Source organism: Lepeophtheirus salmonis, chromosome 2, assembly GCF_016086655.4.
Source record: "Lepeophtheirus salmonis chromosome 2, UVic_Lsal_1.4, whole genome shotgun sequence".
NCBI lineage: Eukaryota > Metazoa > Arthropoda > Copepoda > Siphonostomatoida > Caligidae > Lepeophtheirus > Lepeophtheirus salmonis.
Window position 1 is genome coordinate 11836585 of NC_052132.2, and position 22115 is coordinate 11858699.

The 22115-nt window shown below is 30.2% G+C and overlaps 1 protein-coding gene across 1 annotated transcript in view; it reads left to right on the forward strand.

Moving 5' to 3' along the window:
* LOC121132470 (FMRFamide receptor) overlaps positions 1-22115 on the forward strand; it is a 68111-nt gene that overhangs the window by 35523 nt on the left and 10473 nt on the right. Inside the window, exon 4 of the mRNA XM_071886603.1 lies at positions 13892-14587. Within this exon, the coding sequence (XP_071742704.1) occupies positions 13892-14587 (696 nt within the window). The remainder of the gene's footprint in view (positions 1-13891; positions 14588-22115) is intronic.

Genomic DNA, 22115 nt, shown 5'->3' on the forward strand with positions numbered 1-22115 from the left:
ACAGGAATCGACGGTGATCCCATTGAAAAAAACTGCATGGATAGGATTGAAGAAACGTCTTGATAACTTTTTTTTATGGACTGTAAGATAAATTTATGACAGATCAAATCAAACGCTTTACTGAATCTAGTGCAATAATTGCTCCAAAAATTTTCCTCAATCCTATTGAGTCAATAGCAGCCTGAATGTTCATTGAAATGTCTGTAATGTGTCTATTTTTAATAAATACTTTTTGTTGACCTATCTACCTATGAAATAAAGGTTCGATTTACTTAGCCAATACTCCAGCCAATACTCCAGCCAATATTCTATACGATTTGTTTAGAATTGTTGTACAGAAAAATTGCTCACCTTCTTTGGTCAAGGAAATACAGTTCTAACACTCCCAACATTATTTTGGTAAAACTCATGGAAATATTTGAGAATAGACTTTGGTTCAGTTAGCACTTCCTTTTCAGTTACTATTTTATTAATTCTTCTAGTAAATAATTCATTTATTCACAACCAACTTTTCAATCTTTTGCTGGGGTTTCTTTCCATCACAACTTTTTTCCTCATTTTTTCTTCACAAAGCTCAGAAATTCATATATAGCATTGAAAAGTCTCCCATTATCCCTTGAATACTATCATAGGACAACCCTGACTCAGGAGATCTTTTTTTATTAGTAGAATCAGACCTTGTTCGAGTGGATATTATGTAGTCTATTATAGTGACAATCTTCATGGTTTTTTTTGCCTTCAAATTATCACCAGTTGGGCTTTCTCCTTGTTCCGAAATGCATTCATCGATGGAGGGCAAAAAAAACATCCTCTTTTGCAGACATTTTTCTCCCATTTGCTGTGGCACAGCTTGGTTCTACATTAGAAGTATTCCCTTCTTTCATTCAAGTTTTATCTTTACTAGCTCGGCCAATATTGAATATTAGTTTCATTTTCATTTTTTATATTTTAAAGAGTCTTTCTATTCCAGTAAGAAGCATCACTTATATTTTTCTCAACACATGCATCAAAACTCTTACTTTTTTCTTCAACTTCAATCGTCTCAATAGTTAAAAATTTCCTCATCTTTTCTGTCTATTTGGTCATTCCATTTCACAGCTTTATTGGGGCACTTCCTTGTAAAGTGCCCAAAACTATAATATTTGGCACAGGTGATCTCCCGACAGGCATGGGATATCATATTTTTAAAAGTCCAGGCACCTCATTTTTAAAGATTGCCTTGATAACCAAATTCCCATTCAAAATAGCTTTAAGCTTTCCTTCTTGAAAGTAGCATTACTTAGCCGGCACAAGAGTCTCCCCATAGTTTTTTTATAACATCTTCCAGAACATAAGTTGTAATATCTTCATTTCGAGAATGTATTTATATATTTTTCTCAAAAATAATGGGATTTCATCTCTACGTTGAGCGTTGAGTCCTCTAATAGAGCCTTAAGTCCTCTAAATTTTCCATCTGCAATTCTGATAAGGAGCTCATCATTTACATGAGCCAAAATAACTCCAATATCCCTCTACATTGAAGTTCCTGAATAATTATATTCTTCAATCTAGGGCATGCACAAATTCCCTTAACAACACTCTGGTTTAGTTTTAAAATCTCACAAACTACGTTCTCAACATCCTTGTTAATAGGCCTTAAGATCAATAATAAGTCTACTTTTAACAGCCATAATGGCTAAGTTTTTCTTTAGGACTTGTAATTAATTTGAGGAAAGAAGATTTCTATCAGATGACAAGATCATATTAATATAGAAAATATTGTAAGGTTTTCTTTACCAATGCTTACTCAACCTTCCAAATACGACCCTTATTCAATGGCAAAAGCTCCTCCAAAAAAAAAAGAGTTGTCGATGACACAATTACTAATGTTTAGATGGTAAGTCGTAACACATTCAAATACTTTATTACTCACTCAAACATATGTATTTTATGTAAAACAATTTTGATTAAGGATGTAGAAATTCACGTGTTCTTACATCAAAATAATAATAATTTTATTTATTAATATTTGAAAGTTTCAATTATTGGGATAGCAAATACCCCTTCCATCGGTCTTGATAAACAGGAATTCCTCTTAAATCTACATGAAGTCCAACAAGGATGTATAGTTACATATAACTCAAAAACAAATCCTCATTATTACTTTATGCCTTTCATGATCACACAATCATTTATACTTCGATGTTATCTCATTAAGAATAAAAGGATAATCATAACTGTTTTTTTAAAACATTGTGAAAGTTGTAACTACAAAAAGTCCATATTCTCTGAAATTCTAGTGCTCAGAGCTTTAAAAAATAAAAGCACTATATAAGTTGCCGACTTACAAAAAACTCGCATGCACTGATAGTATAAATTTTACAACTCCAAGTTATTATTCATTATTGTACATTTAGCACAAAATTATGTAATGTTTGTAAAAGTGAGAAAAAATTATTTTTTTAATTGTTTATAATTTTATTTTTTTTACAAAACTATATACTTGAGATTAAGAAGTAATACTTTGGAAAATATTTTTACCATTTTATTGAAAAATAACCATTTATTATAATAAAAAGTAGATAGGAGGTTACAAAATATGTCAATATTTACTTCATTAGCTTTGTGCAAAGCTTAAGTAGATAAGTATAATATTCTTATTTTTCCCTGTGTAGAAGAATTATAAATCTAGTCTCAAATATTGGATGTGGAAGATGCATTGTTATTGTTTTATTTATACGTGTATTATATTTTCCAAATAAATAAAACTTCAGTTTCATCATTCAACTTACTAAACGTCCAATCTAATATCACAATTAATCTTCAACTCCTTTTTCCGACTTTCTCCTAGCAATCTTATCTTCCCATTATGACTTTTTCAATGCTTAACCTCTAACTTTGATGCAATTGGTTCTAGGACGCATTGCCAAAAAGCTTATTGAAAAATGCCATTTGGTTGAACGAAGACTTTGTCAAAAAAAAAAATAATAATAAAAATTGATTATTATTCATGTTCAAATAGTTATCTATTAGACTAATAGAGACTATGTCGGTATATAGAAAAGTTTCTCAGGACTTGGCCAGATACATAGGACCTTCAACATGTTCAAATTAAAGGATTGAATTATTTCCATTGTCCATTGAATCTCAATCATTGATTGATTTATTGACTTATTCTCTTCTTTCGATATTTTTCTCTTTCTAATGAATTATGGGACAGTTGTTATGGTTTTTGTTCTAATAATGGTTTGGACCAACTATTGAAGCATCCTTATAACAAAAGAAATCAACCATTAATTAAACAATGCTGAATCATTGCAATTCGTATAAAATAAATAAATATTTTATCTTTAAATGTTGGTGTAACATGTATTGGAATAACAACTACTTACTATTAGATCATGAATTAACATCAAATATATATATATTTTTTTGGGACATAGTAGTCATTCGGCAAAATGACATTTGAATGGGATTTTTGGCAATAAGATTTTCGGCAAAGTTCCTCAGTTGCAACTCTGAGATACAACATACAAAAAAGAGTTTTTGTATTTTTTTGTGATTATGTACAAATTTATATCCACATTTTATAATGATTCATTGATGTATATTTCAATAGAAATTGTTGTTGTTTTTATTCAATGTGGATCATAAATCAGAGAAGTGACTGATCATATACAAAGAGTTTTATTCTCATGTGTTTGTTATGTTTAAACCCATAAAGAGTGCATAAGTTATATTAGAAACTGAAGAATATTAATTATAAAAATTCGTACAAGAACTTTGGAAAGAAAACAATGGTACATTCCATTACATCAAAAGCAAGTTTTATTAATGATAAAAAAAATCATTTTAATCATATTACTCGAAAAATAATAATCATTAATATGAATTACCATTGAAAAATAAAATAAAAAGGCTTATTTCTAAAATTAAAATGATAAAATGTGCATAGACCAAATGTAAATAAATATCATTAATTTTCAAATAATATGATGCATTTTATTTAAGCTATAAAGACATGCGTCTAACGTCCATTAAATGAGGTTTTAATTTTTGAATAAATTTATTTCGATGAAGTCGAAATGAATTCTAAATATAAGTTCCTGCTCTGAAATAGTATTTATAATTACATATGAAGAAAAAAACTGCAAACATATTATGTATCTATAAATAGACTGATCGAGGGTGCTGTTGTTTGTGAAAAGTTGCAGGACGGATATATTTAATCTCTTAAATGGTTTTCTTTTTATATTCTCTCAAACTTTAATTATTTACGGTCTGAAACCTCTAATTAACAACTAAAACGTTTTTTTGTTTTTTCTAATGGTTTTTTCCTAAACTAATCATTCGATTTTAGTAAAAAGTAATCTCAGTTGAAAGTTGAACAAAAAAAAAATTATTTTCGATATAATTGAGATAGAAAAGGGTCGATATGACAGTTTCCTTCGGAAGATTCCGGATTTCTTTCAGAATCCGCTCGGACTTTGTGTTGTAGTCGGTGGATGTGTTGCTCAACTGTGTCCTACACAAAGACAACCATGGGGTTGAGGTCTTGTGAGCTTTGAGGCCAAACACTGGGCCCCAAAAAGTAAAAAAATAAAATGACTCTCAAATTCAGTTAATAAAATTTAAATTGTCAGTTATCTATATAATCCATATTCACTAAAAGCTACCTTTACTACATTATTCAAAAGTTAAACATTCTTATTCCCCTCCCAAACAGATCGATTTCCTCAATATCGAACATAAATTTGTATGAAGAGGGACTCTTTCAAATACTTTCTTCTTTATTTTATTTCTGACGGATTTTACCATTTTATTCAACTCCTTACATAAGTTTTCATTTCCTCTTCTTCCCCTCCTAGATATATAATTAATTTAATCGAGATATAACAGTCAAGTTCGAAATTATATAAATAATAAATAATAGGTTAAACATACCACAAGTTGGTGATTAGAATTACAGGAATTTTTTATTCGAGCCTTTTTGGCTTAGTATTTTTTTGTGGTTGTATTTTTTTTTCGCCCCAACTACCATGGACTTAAAGCTCTAATCTCTATCTGAATACTTGACCAAGTTAACTCCCGTAATGACAAATAGCTACATTTCATAAAATCAAAAAGTTTACAAATATAAACTAACACTTATGTTTCGATAGAAGATTAATAAAAAGACAAAAAAAAACACAACACATTAAGACTATAAAATCAAAAAATATGTCCCTGCTCATAATGGGATGCCCTCGCTACCCTGAAATAGTCACTACTAACGAAATACTAACGGTTTGTTACTCTACAAAAGTGCTGCAGCACAACTCGTAGAATTTGATTAAATAAATCGAAGAAAACTAATATGCCCCACTCTCTCGTACCTAAAAACGTTATCAGTCAAATTTTAAGAATTTGTTCAACATCATTAGTCATGCATTTAGCATAAATATGCTTCAAATATTAACCACTTCAAAAAGGCTTTGATTCCTGAATATAAATGTTAATAAACTCCCTTTCTATAATTATATGACAAATACGAAAGGCATTCAAATAACTACAAAAACCCATGAAAATATATTAGTAATACTTTTAATAGAACAACAGCTATTTTTTAATTCAATGATACATGTAAAAAATATAAAAGTTAAATTCATATTTTTATAAAAGAATTCTTAATTTAATTCACAACTTTTAATTAATTTATAATTCTTTTATGTTGGTCTTATCTGACGGAATACATTTTTTTATAAGGAAATTTAACTTATGTCGTATTTTGACAAAGGAAAAAAATATAATACATTTGCATTTTGAGTTTACTTAGATTTTTGAGAGAAGACAATGCCAAATATTTTTCTTTTTAAATAATATTATTTTAATTTAAAAAAAAAGTTATACATAATAAAGGCCATAACAGAAAAAAAGCTATTGCTAGGTCAACATTTACTATTGGGACTTTGATAAAAGGATTTAATTTATCCTTAAGGGTAGAATCTAGAGTTGAACTCAGTTTTCTCTTGTATACCTAAATTTCAAAGGTACCAGGTAAATATTAATTAAGGATTAGTGCCCTTGGGAGTATTTTTTCCCTACTAAGTAACACCATCAGAAAATTAAAGAATATATTAATAGAACTATTTGAATGCGTCGAATGATTGCAAAATAATTTGTTCAGTTTCCGTATATGGTTTAAAGCTCTAGATATTTAATTTTAAAGGCTGGAAAATAAGATAAAACGTTGATTTTTTGAAGGCCCTTATAATTTATTCATGGATAGTAAGGAGAAATAACCTATTTCGATATTTTACTCACATAATGAGAGCTCGAAAAGTATCTTTATTGAGTTTATTATTTTTTTCTCAACTTGGAATTGATTTATTTTATTTTTTCAAGTTAATAATAGATTTTATCGTACTTTTATCCAATCTAATTAGATTTAAAGCGTCTACTTCTCTACTGAAAAGAATCATGGTTACTCAATCACTCATTACTGCTTACTGAAGCTTTAAATACAAGCTGCTATACATTTTATTATTTTCTATTTTCCTTGCGTAGAATTTAAACAAGAAGTTTGGAAAGGACATTCAATTGCCTCAATACAAGGCTTAAATCCTTTGCAGACCTTGACTATTTAGTTCGACTCTGGCTTGGTCCACTCCTTCTTGATGGAAGCCTATAGAGACTGAAAACTCCTGTAAGTAGTTGTACACACCCTCTCCTCCAGAAACACTTAGGTAGAACTGTCGAAGGGGTTTGCGTCTGGATAGGAGAACTGCCATATGTTAAGGAACGAAAAGTCCGTAAAGTTGTCTCTCGGAAAGGCCTGGGCCTTAGTAGGCTCAGTGACATGGAGCTCCGTCTTGAGATGAACTCAAAGTTGCCCCCGACTCTTCTCTGGTCAAAGGTAGCACTTTCTTATCCGGAAGTTCGATGGATGCATTTGAGCCGCTTCTTCCTCTCCACGAAAATGGGAGGACTGACTTTGCCTCTGCTGGTCATCGGATTTTTGTTTCGAAAACATGTCTCACTGAAGTTGAGACATTGTCTAGATGTTCATATATGATGTTGCAGCTGTTTTGCTATTCACAGTCTCATTAGCGCTGACAATTTTTTTTATCAGAAAAGAGCAAACTGTACCTAAATTTTTGTTGGCCTTAAGTAAATTTAAAATCGTGGTTGCTCTTTGAAACTGCCTCAGCTTGCTCTATTCAGGAATAAGCTGTTTTATTGTCCTCCTCCTTATAACTTTCTCTCATTAATAAAAATATGTGAAATAAAAAAATTCTCTTTCGTTTTTACAATGTTTTGACTATTAGAAACATACCCCAAGAGAAAAAAATAATTTCTATATTTTAAAAAAATAATTAAGAAATGTTGCCCTTAAGCAACATTATCTAATTAAAACCCATCATTGATTCTAAGTTAAAATACTTTTATTTTCACATTCTATATATTAAAAAATGAAATTTCAAATCATGAAACACAATTTTTATTTTTATTCTTGTTATAAATAAGTTATTTACAATTTCCGAGGCAGTGTTTTACATAAGTTATTGAAACTGAAAGGATTAAAACCATCGTGAAACATGTAAACTCTGGTATTTCTTATGCTGAAATGCATTAATATTTATCCCTAAACAGATATTAACATGATAATTGTTCCAGGTTATCTTTTTTTTTTTTTTGGAAATATAAACTATTTTCTGAAGTGTTGCTCTTAAGCAACGTTATGAGACAAAGGGTTAATTGCTAACACATGTCATTCCGGTTGGAAAATAATAAAATGTCTTGATGAGAGTAACCCTGTACAGTATGAGGAAGCAAGATGGAATTATCATTTTGATTTCTTGAATCTTAATAGTTTAATTTGTTACGCCTCATTTTTATGTTATCAGGGTGTTAATTAGTTCAAAACGGACAATTTTGATCCCACCATCATTTTTCTATCTACACATCAGTTCAAGATAAAGTCAAAGAGGGAGTATGTGTCAGTTCTTCCAGACGCCAAACTATCAATTTAAGATATTTGTTATATCATTCCCTGTTCAAGGAAGATTAAGATTTCTTATGATACACTATTTTTAAAAAATCCCTTTTTTTTGTACAAGAACAGCATATGCTCAACATAAATATAGAAGAATTTGATCCATTGATTTCAAATATGGCCTTCTAAAAAGTTTTGCTCAGACCAATTTGAAAATTTTTGCCAAATTGAGACGTGGTCCCCTCATTATTAGATCTGAATCCTTTGGATTCTTATTATTGGGTGTCCTTGAGAGGAAGAATTACCATTTATGCAATTCAATTGTGAATACATTGAAGCACATAATATTCCGGGAATGGGCGAAAAATGACCAAGAACAATTATGTGGGGCGCGTTGGAGTTTTCCCCTTCGTCTTGAGAAATTTTTAGAAACTTTGGGCTCAAATTATTAAGTTTTAACTTAATTATGTATATACTTTAAACTTTATTTTTAAATTTTATTATAATATTTTCATTGGTTAATTAATTATACATAATTATTTTAAGTTAACTGTGCATCTGCTTAGACACCTATTCAAAAATTGGTTTCTTAGTAAATACATACATAGCATGAACTGTATCTTTATTAGGTTTTTTTATCTAAAAATCACATAAACAAAAACCATTGAGATCATTTCAGCAGATAGAATCAAGAAGGATCAAAGAGAAAGAAATCATTACTAGATCCTGAAATGTAACAGTTTTGATAAATGATCAAGGTCTTTTGTGTTAGAATCAAATTTGTATATTTAATACAAAACATTGAACAACATTAAATTTTCATATATTTATGCTAGGCAATTTATTATTTAATTAATGAATATACACCAGCCCAAGATTAAATAAATATTTGTTCAACTGTTGTTATACAACATTTGTATATAGAGGAATATTTTTTATGTGAATAATAATGAATTGAAATAATTGTGCTTATAAAAATATTTGTGAAATGAGAAATCTTTTCTTTATGTTAACAGAGCCTTACAGATAAATCCGGACAAAACAAGCTTTTTCTCAAATACAAATAAATATACATTTTTCTCCGAATCGTTTCTGATCTAATCAAGGAGGATGTTTTTCTCCTTTGAGCCTTCCAGTTATTTTGCACATCAAAGACTGTGCTATTGGCATACCCAATGAGCATGCCGATGTTTGTACTAGAGCAAGGGAGGGTGCATTAATTCCAATGTTCGATATTTTTTATATTAAAACACCCGCCACGAACGTATATTTATTGTTTCATCTTTATAATATGTTTAGTTTGTTATTGAGAAGCATAACAGTAAGAAGTATTTTGAATGTTTGGCGATTTTTGGCTTTGGTTTTGATATCAGAACAATATACTCATCATTTTTTAACCGTTATGCCCCTTTTGAGCAAATCCGAACACTTTGTAAGGATTTTGAAACACTTAATTTCCTTTTTTAAACAAAATTTGATGCAAATTCTTTGGATCCATGCCATTCAGAAGCAAAAAACAGTCGAATACGCGAAATACATTTAACCGTTATACCTCTCACTAACAAACTAAATATATTAAATAGCTGAAACAATAAATATATTTTTGTGGTGAGTGTACTAATTTAAATAAATATATGATCCTTCATTTTTAAAAGCAAATAAAATGTTTTAATATAAAGGAAGAAAATGAGTCTTTTCTCTTTGAATAGCTGAATATTGAATGAATTTAGTCTCGGAAAAGTCCATTTTTAACAATTGAAATTCATCTTTATTATATTTAGGTTAACTAACTGTTGTAATGTAGTCATTTCTTTCCATTTGAAAATATTCAAAATGTTTATTATTTGAACTATCAATGTTTAATGTCCAATCGTGTAAAGGATTTTGTAAGATGACCTCCCTAAACAAGGATTTTAAAGTTTCTGCATGATCTAAACATATATGGCAAACGTCACTCTGTCCTCCTATAATTCCTAATTGTAAACATGAGGTGTTCCAATACTTAATAATTTAATTTTTACAATAATATATTTCATATCCAAAATCTGCACGACTTATATATTTACTAAAATGCCTTGAATATCCAAATAAGAAGGTAACCTTTCAGGAATAAAAACGTCATGCTTATTCATGAGTTTTTAATAAATATCTTGATATCTTCCTGTTGCACATTAATAGATCTAAAGTAAGGGTTGCTGGATGGATTATCAATAGATCTATGTATCCTCTAAGTATGCAATTTTTCAGATAATGAGTATTTAAACAATTAAGAGTTTTTTGGACATTCTTACCTAAAAAAGAAAAATTGATTTGGCACAGATGCTTCCCTTTACTATAAAGCTCCATCTTGTAGTCTTTTTCATCCATTGAAAAAAAAATATCCAAGAAACTACATTTCCAGAGAATCTTGGAAATTTTCGCCACTTCCAAGGACTAATTACCCTACGAAAGGAAACTTATTGTGGATAAAATCATTCAGAACATGGTCCTTTCTTTTTTTCACAGGCCTCTTGAGTCCGTAATTTAAAATTGCATCCCAAGATCGAATATTGACGTTGTAAGCTGAAAAAATGTTGTTGTCATAATTAATAGCATTTGGAAACTAATTAATAATGGCGTCTACCCGTATAATATGATATAATCCAGTAATAAAAAAACATTCCAAGATATATTTTTGGTCCTCACCGAGTAAAGCTAGATTGGATCAACTCTTTTTATTTCAATGACAATTTTTTTTTAATAAATATTAACAAATATCTGAGGCTATGATATATCAATTATATTCAAAAGGTCATAACGGAGCCATTTAGAGTCACATTAATTAATGGAAGACTCTTAATTATAGCTAATATTCTTGAGTATACCGTTCCATCACTCAAATTTGAAAATAAATCCCAAAAAAGAACAAATATGTCTATAAACTATTTGGTCCTGAATATGTATTAAGTAAATAAATATAAGGGGAATTTCTCAATAGATTGATTTCTACTCAAGTGTCATTTCCTCTAGACTCGCCACATATATACTTTTTTGAAAGACGCTCATGATGATCTAGATCATAGGTCGTCAATCCCCTGCCAGTGTGCCATACCAGCCCGTGATTGAATTTTGACCTGCTCGCCATCTTATCATGGATAATCATCTAAATATAGGCATACTTATCCAAAATAACAGTTAAGAGCCTTCAGAAATTTCCTTCTTTACACCTAGAGAGTGCAGATAAAATAATTCAAAAATAGATTAAGTGGTAGGGTTCCATTTATCTTAATCCTCTTATATATTTTCTTTTATATCTCTTCCTTCAAGGTGGTGAGTAAGAGAAACAAAAAGGGTAAAACAGTAGAACCTTTTATGCGGGTATTATTTTGTTCCCTCGAGTCTTGCCTGTGCGATCATAAGATCTGATAACCGTAGGACCAAATTAGACAAGTTGGACAAATAAGGGATTAACCTACCATTAGAGTACGTTTACTTGAAAATAACGTTTATTTTTCACGAATTATAATTATCATTATTAAGTAACACTAGTATACAAAGCAAATGATATTCATGATCAAACGATGCCAATTGAGATATTTGCAACTATAATGATAATTTCATCATTATTGATTTTTATCGCACTGCTCTATTTGCATTGACATTTATTTTTATTGATTATAATTATTTCTCCATTTTCATTAATGTATTTTTTTTAATGTTTTTTCATTGTTTGTTATTTCTTCATTCTTATTACTATACCTTTGTTGCTTTCAACTTTCAATTTTATTTATTAGTATAACGACCTTATATATTTACAAATGTTCAATGGCTTTCTAAAGGGACAATGCTGGAACGAGTATATGCATTGAAAGAAGATATATCTATGTTTTTAGCTAGCAAGGAACAAAATATTTATCACTGTCAAGATCCACTGTCGGTTGGCAAATTATCTTTTTTTGTAGTTATTTTTTTTCTTCTTTAGAGTAGACATGAAGTACTTTCAAGATTGATTAATGTATTTTTATTGGAATAATTAAATTCAAAAAAATATTGCACACCTCAACCCGTCAGAATATATGTATTTATATTTTTTTTTGACATAATTTTTTTATATATTAGATTAGTCGGAGAGAATGTGTACAAAATTTTAGACATATAGTTCATATTCATAATTTTAAAAATATGTGTACAAATTTTTGCAACATGCGAGAATACATTGTTAGTGTTGCATACAATAATTTCAAATATGAATAATTACATTCATTACTGTTCTGAAGAAATGACGAAAAATTATGAAGATATAAAACGGTACAGCGGTATTCTTATTATTAAATTACAGTACAATTAATATTGAAGACTCTTATTCTCTCCTGGACGACACACACATTAAATAAATTTTATCTTATTGTAATAATTCATATAATTCTATTGAAATGACAGGAGATAAAGATATGAACAAACCCTCATCATCATTGAAACGTTTTCTTAACATCTGTAAATTCTAATTTTTGAGAAAGTTTGAACTGCCTTGATCAATCAAACAGTGAAATATAAAATATACCCAAATAAATAAAACATCAAAGAGGGAAATATGTCCACACTTTGGAGGCATACCAAGAAAAATATATATTGGATTAACTGTAGTGTATAAATTCTCATATTCTGGCTCGAAATCCTACGGACTGGCCAAAAACACAGACCTTTTTAGCCTGAATTAGCCTGAACCCTGATATTTTCTAGCCCTGTCCGCCCCTAGTCTTTACAGCACTCACTAAAAAACAGTGATCCCTGTCTGCACGCTCAATGCTACATACAAAACAAATGCACTAGTTAATTTTTTTTATATAACAGTGCCAATATTTTATTCAGTTAATGTAAATGCATATGAATTATGATATATGTCCAAAAAAGCGCAATAACAAAAGAAAATATATGGAAACATTTCGCCTTGTGTACATAACCGATGCTACATGGACACGCCTGCAATATTTTATTACTAAAACTACATTGTTGTTTTTTGATCAAAAATATGTACATACATCAAGGAGCACTAAATATACTGATCCTTGTATACACGATCGATGCCAGATGAACACACCTACTACATTTCTTAATAACCCTACATTGTCATTTCTTGGATTTTAATATGTTTATGCTATATATAAAGGAACACTATATGCAGTGCACACTGTATACACTCTCGATGCAACATGCTAAACGACGTTGAGTTATATATTAACTAAATTGTTAGATCAAAAATGCCTTTAAATGGTTCTAATATTCTTATATTATTTTATATTCCCTAAATGGCTAATAAGTTGAATCAATATTACTTTTTAAAAACTTTTCCACGACAATAAGCAAGACTTATAGCAAAAAAAAAAGTAAAAAAGTCAGTATATTTCAGTTAAATTGGATCAACTCAATGAATACTCAAATTGTATCTCATGGCCACATAATTAGATCCCCCAATTCTTTTATTGGAGCATCTTTTTATATTGAAGGAAACAAGAATTGATCTTTTTATAAATACCAAGGGGTGAAACTTTGTTTTATTAATAAAGGTATGTAGGCAGGGAATCAATATTTTATACTTAAGGTCTACTTGCTATATTATACTGGCTTCTCATTCATTGTTTATTGTGAAATAATGGATGAAAGTTGTGGTAAGTTAACATATCCCCCACCCCACCCCCCAAAAAAAAAAAATCGAGATAAGAAAAATTTCCAATTAATTTACTGATTGAAAATATGTATCAGCAAATAAATAGTTAATTACTTTTTTAAGGGTGTCACTGTGGATTTATATTATCTAATTTATTTATATTTTAAAATCTATAAATATAATTAAAATGGGATAACTTTGTTCAACGACACTCAGAGCCGTTGTAAGCATTTAAATTTACAATGTGACAAAAGTGATGTTTTCCATTTAATTAACTTTTTTAATCATTACAGAGCAATGAATGATACGTGTCCTCCAGAGCAGCACCATGAATACTTCTTCTGGTGGAAGGAAGGCCTTGCAACTCTCATCGTTGGAATCACTGGCCTTATTGCCAATAGCATTGCAATCCCTATCCTTCTCTCCAAGAAGCTCATCTCGATTTTCAATCGACTCCTTGTCTCTCTCGCCATATTTGATAATATATTTCTATTTTGTACTTTGAGTGAAACAATTCGTCGGAATTTCCACAACTCGGATCTTCAAACCATTTCTTTCATTTACATATTCTATCCCCTTCAAAACATTTCAGCTGTTTGCTCCATATACACCACCATTGGTCTTGCAGCTGAAAGATGGCTTGCTGTTTCCAGACCTGTGGAGTATCACTTATCAGTGAATGCTAATGGAGCACGACCATGGAAAAGAGTAACGGCCTATGTTGCTCCCATTCTCATTTTTTCAATTGCGTACAATATACCAAAGTTCTTTGAGGTGAAGCCACGAGTAAATGTGATATATAATCAAACTGAGTATGATCCAATTGCAAAAACACATGTTGTATATAATGTAACGCAGATGGATTTTGATCTGACTGGAATTCGGATGAACGAGGACTATGTCTTCTATTATGTCAATGTTTCAAGGCTGATCATTACTGGGATTATACCTCTTTTTTCTCTCTCATATTTAAACATGAGCATTTACAGGTATGCACCCTTTAATCATTTACTTTTTTCTTTATAATTTTTGTATCTGTTTTTGAACATACATGATAAATATATTAATGAATGTTTAGCACATTTATTATGCTCAACTTTCATACATCCTAATTTGATCTTTCAAATACTCATAGGAAATATATAATCAATTAACTATATATAGATGAAAATATAAATTATTGAATAGTGGGGTCACATGCAAGGGCTCAAAGTTTGCGTAGAAAATATATATGTAATTTTTAAAAGTCCCGTTTCTGGGTTAGAACGACTTTTTGGTTTTTTAAAAATTCCCTTCGAAAGATTTATATTATTAATTCAGTTAGAAAGGTGAGTTTATGGAGTTTACTTAGTTGATTATAATGGCGACGCTAACCTCCTTTTGGTGGGCTTTGGCCTGCTCAATGGTCCACAATAGTTAATTATATATTTGAATATTATCTGTTTTTGGTGTTATCAGATATGGAATCCAAGATGGTAGAACAAATCAGTCTGATATTTAGTAGTAGACATATAGATTTACCAAACATATTTCTTTTTCAATTTTCTTGGGCCTCCGATGTCATTAAATGCCGATTTTGACCGAAATAAAACATCCTTTTCCTTCTATTTTTCTTTTTCTCCCTCCTTCTCTCTGTATCTTAACTCTTTTCTATTCTCCTTCTGTATTCTTTTTAATCCCTCTCTTTGTATCGTTTATTCTACCTTTATTCTTAGTTTATATTCCCCTCCATTCAGCCCTGCAATACGGTCACCTTCTCCTAGTATATATACTTTCTACTAAAAGTATTCATATCAATATTGAATCTAGTATGAAAGGAAGTTCAATACTCATGATTAATATAATAATGACAATAATGGAGGAAAAAACATTAATTCTTCAGATGAGCAATTCCAAAAAAACGGGACAACTAAAATACACAACATCAGAATGATAATACCAATGAATTTTCTGAACTCTGTGTGATATATTTAGATGCCCTCAGCGTCCTGGTGTAGTGCACAAGGCATAAAATTGCTGTTTTCAGTCAAAATTATTCTTTAACAATACTTATCTTTTTACTTGGAACCATTTTTACCAAATATCAAAGTGCGACGTTACATCTCTTTCTCAATTTTGTATGTTTTACATACAGTTCCTGGTGTAATAAATTAACAACAGCCGTACATACTCCTTGGAATGATTTGTGTCTATATAAGAAATCCCAGGAATATAAGGTAATCCATCCAACCGTGTCTAAGAGTTCCTTATCTGAGCTGTCTATAACTAATAGTGCAAGTGGTACTAATAGTACTCACTCATCAGTGATTTAACTGCATCGAGTGAGTGATACAATACCGCTAGGAGGGTCTTCGTAATGAAATATGAATTCGGTGACAGACACAACATACATACATATCGTTTTAGTCCAGATTTTGGGAAACCACGTTTTTCAAATTGACATAATATACTCTACGACACTTTCAAATTTAGTATCATGCCTCATCTTTAAAGTACCGTGCTCAGAGATTAATTTCTGACTAAAAAGTCACATAATGGATAAATTTGTCCTCTTTTATATCCTCCAAATCAAAGAACAGTTCCATTTATGACTGCAGAAAAAGGCGTAAAACTAAGCTCGGATTTTAATGGTGTTGCTAAATTAGACGAACATTTTCGAAATGTTTTACTTGTAGTAGAAACAGAAATGGTTATGCAAGAGAAAGCAAATGTAATAGTGAGTAAAGATGAGTATCTATGAAGATTATCACTTTGTAGAATATATATCCCACTTTGATTTGTTTATTTTTGACTTTGGCCATCAAAAAACGAAATTGTAGTTTTTTATCATTAACCTCCAAAATAAATAAATCTATTTGATGTCTTATGTATTTTTCAAGAAATATATTTCTTATGATTTAAATTACTTTCGTCTCATTTATTTAATTTATGGACATAAATATTGTAATATTCCCATTTTTTTACCATTGATGTGGTGATGTCGTAAATTTTTACATAATAATTTTTTAATGAGGTAAAACACTTTGCTATAATGGCATAACAAAATAATTTTTTTTAAAACATGGGGGATTTGATGCCCCCCACCCCCTCTCATTACCCAGAATTTTTAAAGCCCACTGTAGTGATGCTATTTCTTTCACTTGGCTCTCTTGAAATGTTAAAGCAATACTTCGAGATTAGTATCATGGATTTCTACTAACTAAAATTATAGCAATATATTGCCAGAGAAGTTTAAGTTAACAATAATAATATGAAACACATACTTCTTCAAAAAAGCAAAAATGAATGTTTAGCGTTGCTTTCCATAGTAATATAAGCATATTCTATAATATTCTCATTTCAAAATGCTTAATGTGGGCCCGGAAGAATACTTATTAAAATATAAAAATATTTCATACGATGTGTTTTCATTATAGGTAGAACATTTTTATCACGCCGCCATTTGGAGGGGGGTGTCTCATGCACCTGATTGTGAATAACTGTTCATTTTTGATTAGTTTTCTTGGGAAAAATTTAATAAATTGAAAAAATAGTTTTTGCATTTTTTTTCAGAAATAATCCAAAAGTTAATGCTCCCCCCCGAAAAAAAAAAATCTTGTAGACGCCCTTGTCACTTATCCTAAAAATACTTTGTGAATTGCTATTTAAAAAGTGCTACATCACTAAAATAAAAGAAAAAGGTTGAGAACCCGTGCTGTAGGTGAGCGGAATAACAGTTGAAATAAGTGAAAAATGTTTGTTGTGTAGTACATAGTATTAAAGAAAAAAGTATGTATGTAATCTAGTGGGGAAAGGTAGTTTCCTTAAAGACTTTTTTTAACTATCAATTTCTAATATATGCCACTCAATTCAGATATGCTTGCATCTCTTTCATATGCAAAATATGAATCTTGGACACACTTTTCAATCATAATATAGTGTGTATATATTAAATTTAAACTGCTTTATGTCTGCATACTTTATTATATTTCTTGTAAAGGGTTTTTCAATAGGGACGATCACATTTTACTTAATAAGTTTCGAAAATGACGTCATATTTGTTATTGTTTCTTTAAAAGTTGTGCTCAAAAATAATTGTAGTTTTATCATGGAGAAGTACCCACTCGAGCAACGCTTGCAAATTAGTATAAGCGGTATCAGATCAAGTTGACACAAAAACTGAAGCCGCTTGACCACTTCAAACGTCGGGAATTCGTCAAATGGGCTGAAAGAAAATTTGAAAATGATCCTGATTTTCAACGTAAAATCATCTTCAGCGATGATACACATTTTTGGCTCAATGGCTTTGTGAACAAGCAAAATATGCGCATTTGGGGCGGAAAAAAAACCCACATGTGATTCATGAGGCGCCATTACATCCCCAAAAAATTATTATTTGGTGTGGATTGCATGCTGGCGGTGTCATTGGGCCGTACTTTTTTTTCTACGATGACAATCGCCACGTTACTGTGAATGGAAATCGTTACCGCGCCATGATAACCGATTTTTTTTTTGGCCTGAATTGGAAGATATGGACTTGGACGATATGTGGTTTCAACAAGACACTTTACACACAGCAAATGTTACAATCGATCTATTGAAGAGTAAGTTTGGTGAGCGTCTTATCTCCAGAAATGGACCAGTCAATTACCCGCTTCGCTCGTGCCATTTAACGCCTCTAGACTATTTTCTTTGGTGTCACGTGAAAGCCCTGGTCTACACCAATAATCCGTTGACGTTAGAAGAGCTCAGAACAAATATTTAACGCGAAATTGCTGCAGTTTCAGACAATTTATACGGAAAAGTAGTCGAAAATTGGCTTCAACGATTGACTTTGTAAAACGTGCACATGGTGGTCATTCCAACGACATCGAATTTTATTCATAAATTAACTTGAATGTATTTTAACGGCAAATAAAGAAATCGTCGATATCTCAAAATGTTTTCGTTTTTTTTTTTTAAATGGGAGCGCTGTTAATGAAAAACTCTTTATATGCATAACTTTATTAAAAGTTATGGATCAAATATTTACTTATATAGAATATTAACCCTGTCTCTCATGAATTAAAATTTGGTGATTTTTTTTATTTCTACTACTTTTGCAATGTTTTGAGTATTAGAAACATACCCAAAGAAAATAAAATTAAGAGAATTATTTTTTTTTAAATTAACACAATATGTATAAAATTCAAGTCCGAAATGCATTTATTACTAATTAAGAATGCTAACCAAAATCTAATTCCATAAAATACAGCTTTTATTGATATTCTACTAGTAAATAATTTACTTACAATTTCCTAGACATAATTACATATAGGTTATTGAAACTGAAACGATTGGAACAATCGTGAAATAGGTAAACTCCGGTTTTTCCGATGCTAAAATGCATGAATATTTATCCCTTATAACATAATTGTTGCTCGTTATCCTTTTTAGGATATTTTTTTATTATGAAGTGGTCCTCCCAGTATACGTTATGAGAGAAAGGGTTAATGATCATCTGGAGCCTCATAGACTTAAGGACAGGGGTGTCCGCAGGGGTGGGCTAGTGGGGCGCTCGCCCCCACTCCAAATATCCAAATTTCATTTGATCACCTACAATCTGCAATGACTAAGGAGGAGGAGAAAAGAAAATAAGACTTTGTCAAGAATGACTCCGATGTTGATCACCAATTTTACTCTGGGTCCAACAAGGACTTACAATTATAACTCCATAAGAAATCTTCATGGTTACTCGCCATCTTTCATGAGCACACAAAAATATTCAATCAGATTTTGAAAGTAATTGAATAAAGTAGGAAAATAAGTTCACTACTCAGGAATTAAATATAATTATCAACTGTTAAGGAAAATATATTTTATTCTTCAGATTACCAATTCCAAAAAAAGCAAATAAAAAAAAAAAAACGGCCCAGCTATTAAATACACATGATTTACATCCATACAAAATAATTTATTAAATGTGACATAAAATTTGTACCATTGAGTACGTGTAAGTAATATCTTATTGATACGATTGAAAGTTCGTTGGGTCGAAATAGAATATACAAAGTTATTTGTTCCTGTATATTAACCCATTCATACTGATTGGGAATATATATGCCCACTGCAGAAAAACTGTTATTACTACACAACCAATAAATATTTCAATGTTATAAAAGATTAGTAAGTTCCATATAAGTTTTGAAAAAGTTGGACACAAGGTACAAATATATGTAGTCAGTAACTTATAAGTAGTAGACAGATAAAATAGGTCAAGTGTGGTGTGGAGAAATATGGCGCAATCCTACAGAACTTAAGGGGTGTTTTTTTTTAATAAAAAAAAAACAAATGTATTCTAAAATCTTTTAGCATAATTTAATGCATGAAGAACTGTTCCATATTTTTGGACAATTTTATTTCATATTTTATATATATTTCATTATTTATAAACATAAAAATGAAGGATGGGAACAAAATTCCCCACTCGGCGTTGCTATGACCCTGCAAGTTAACAGACGTGTTTTCTTTTACATCATAATTACTCATTCTTGTGAACTCGTTATAGATGTTGTACCAATTTATTGTTTTGAGTAATATATATGATGAATAATAAGTGTCAATAATTGTGGGTGTCTCTTAGTTTATTAAATTTTTTTAGATTGTCTTTGGAAGAAATGCAATCCTTGGGAAAATTGAATTGGTAATATATCTATCAATTAATCAATGATTTTGAATGTGAAGTATTTATAAACTTGCTTTAATCCACTTACATCCAAATTTTTAATCCTATTTGTATATATTATTATTGAAAAACGTTCGAAAAGTTTAATTTTTTTACGTAATATTATCGTAATTGAAATTCAACGCTACTTAACTATCTGATTAAATAAAAATTTCTTAATAAGTATTCAAACAAAATAGACTAAAAATCGAATGTGAGGTCTATTCTACAACTTCAGCTTGGATATAAAGCACGGGAAGAAAAATTAAAAAAAGATATTCGCTTCTAAGTAAGGTACTTCATTTTACTGGATTTTTTTTTGTAGTTATTTACATTTTTATCAATTGTATTCAAGATAAACTAAAAAATTTTTGTTGTTTCAAATGCTGATTGTTTGTATAAATTTATTGGTATCCATCTATATAGGTCTTTCATGTCAATATAGGGCACTGAATCGCAGTTATACCCTAAAAACTTGATTTAAAAAACAAAGGCTTTAAAGGGCAAACCTACATTCTTTGATAGTTTTAATGATCACATTCGTATTTTATGGCTTTATTAATGATAATAAATGTGGGGTTCAGTCTAAAAGCGCTCCAAGACCTTCATTTTGTTGCATAGTGTTATCATTACAGATGATGGTATAATAAACAATAACGATGTATTAACCTCATTTATTAAGGGGAAATATCCTTGAGGGAAAATGATTTTCAGGCGAAATGACCTATGGGAATATGGTTAAGGGTAAATGCCTAAGGTTAAATAGTTTCCGTCGAAATTACTAGACATCAATATGTCTTACATATTATATAAATGCATCCCTTCATTTAAGAGTTCTGGTATGATTTGAGATGCTCAAGAACATTATATGTGATCTTGAACCTTAATTTAATTTTATATGACTTCATTTAATCTAATATCACGAATCAAATTTCTAATTATTTTATTCTGACAATGAACGTTTACTACTTAAAGTGCCATTTACAGATTATCCAAAGGATTGATCAGAATTATTTGTCGAAAAATAAAAAAGTAATTCATATTATCACATTAACACAAATAATTCTAGCTTGTTTTGTTTTTGACAGGACACGTATGGATGTTCATTGAAAGGGAGAGGGGTGGAAAGAGGCAGTAGGCCGTTACACTCAAAGTACATCAGAGTATTTATCTCTATTTTTAAATATAGAAAAAATTATTAAAATTCTGCTATGAACAATATAATAAAACTTTTGCAACGATAAGTTTCTTTTTGTAATAGCCCTGATATTTGAACCTATTTATAAAGTATACAATGTGTCTCTCTTATTAAAAAATGACAAGAAGGCAATTGATGAATATATATAAAAATGATATCATGGATTTTTATATCAATAAATTAATAATCTTGACAAAACTTGTAATAATTTGCATATAAGTCATTTTTTAAGCGCTATAAGCCTAGAAATAAAACAAAAATACAACAAGTAACCCACTTTATCTCTTAAGGTAGGTTACAAGTTATTACATATACCTAAAGAGTACTAGAGGAGCGTTTCTCAAAGTGGGTACATTTTAATAAAATGAATCTATATAATTTACCATAAAGTTCTGTCTGAAGGACACATTCAGTCCATAGCTCATTTAGGATGACTGCAGTATGCATCATATTGTTATATCATATAACTGTGAAATATAATTGGTTTTGCACTCAGAACAAGGAACGAGCTACATAATTATGGATCCTTAAACCAAGAAGAGCCTCACGAGAACTGGGAATGATTTACTTAAAAATAAAGTATCTGCCTACTTCATACAAGCCTTCGTTCTCCAGATCTGAGTTTGCAGCAAAGGTA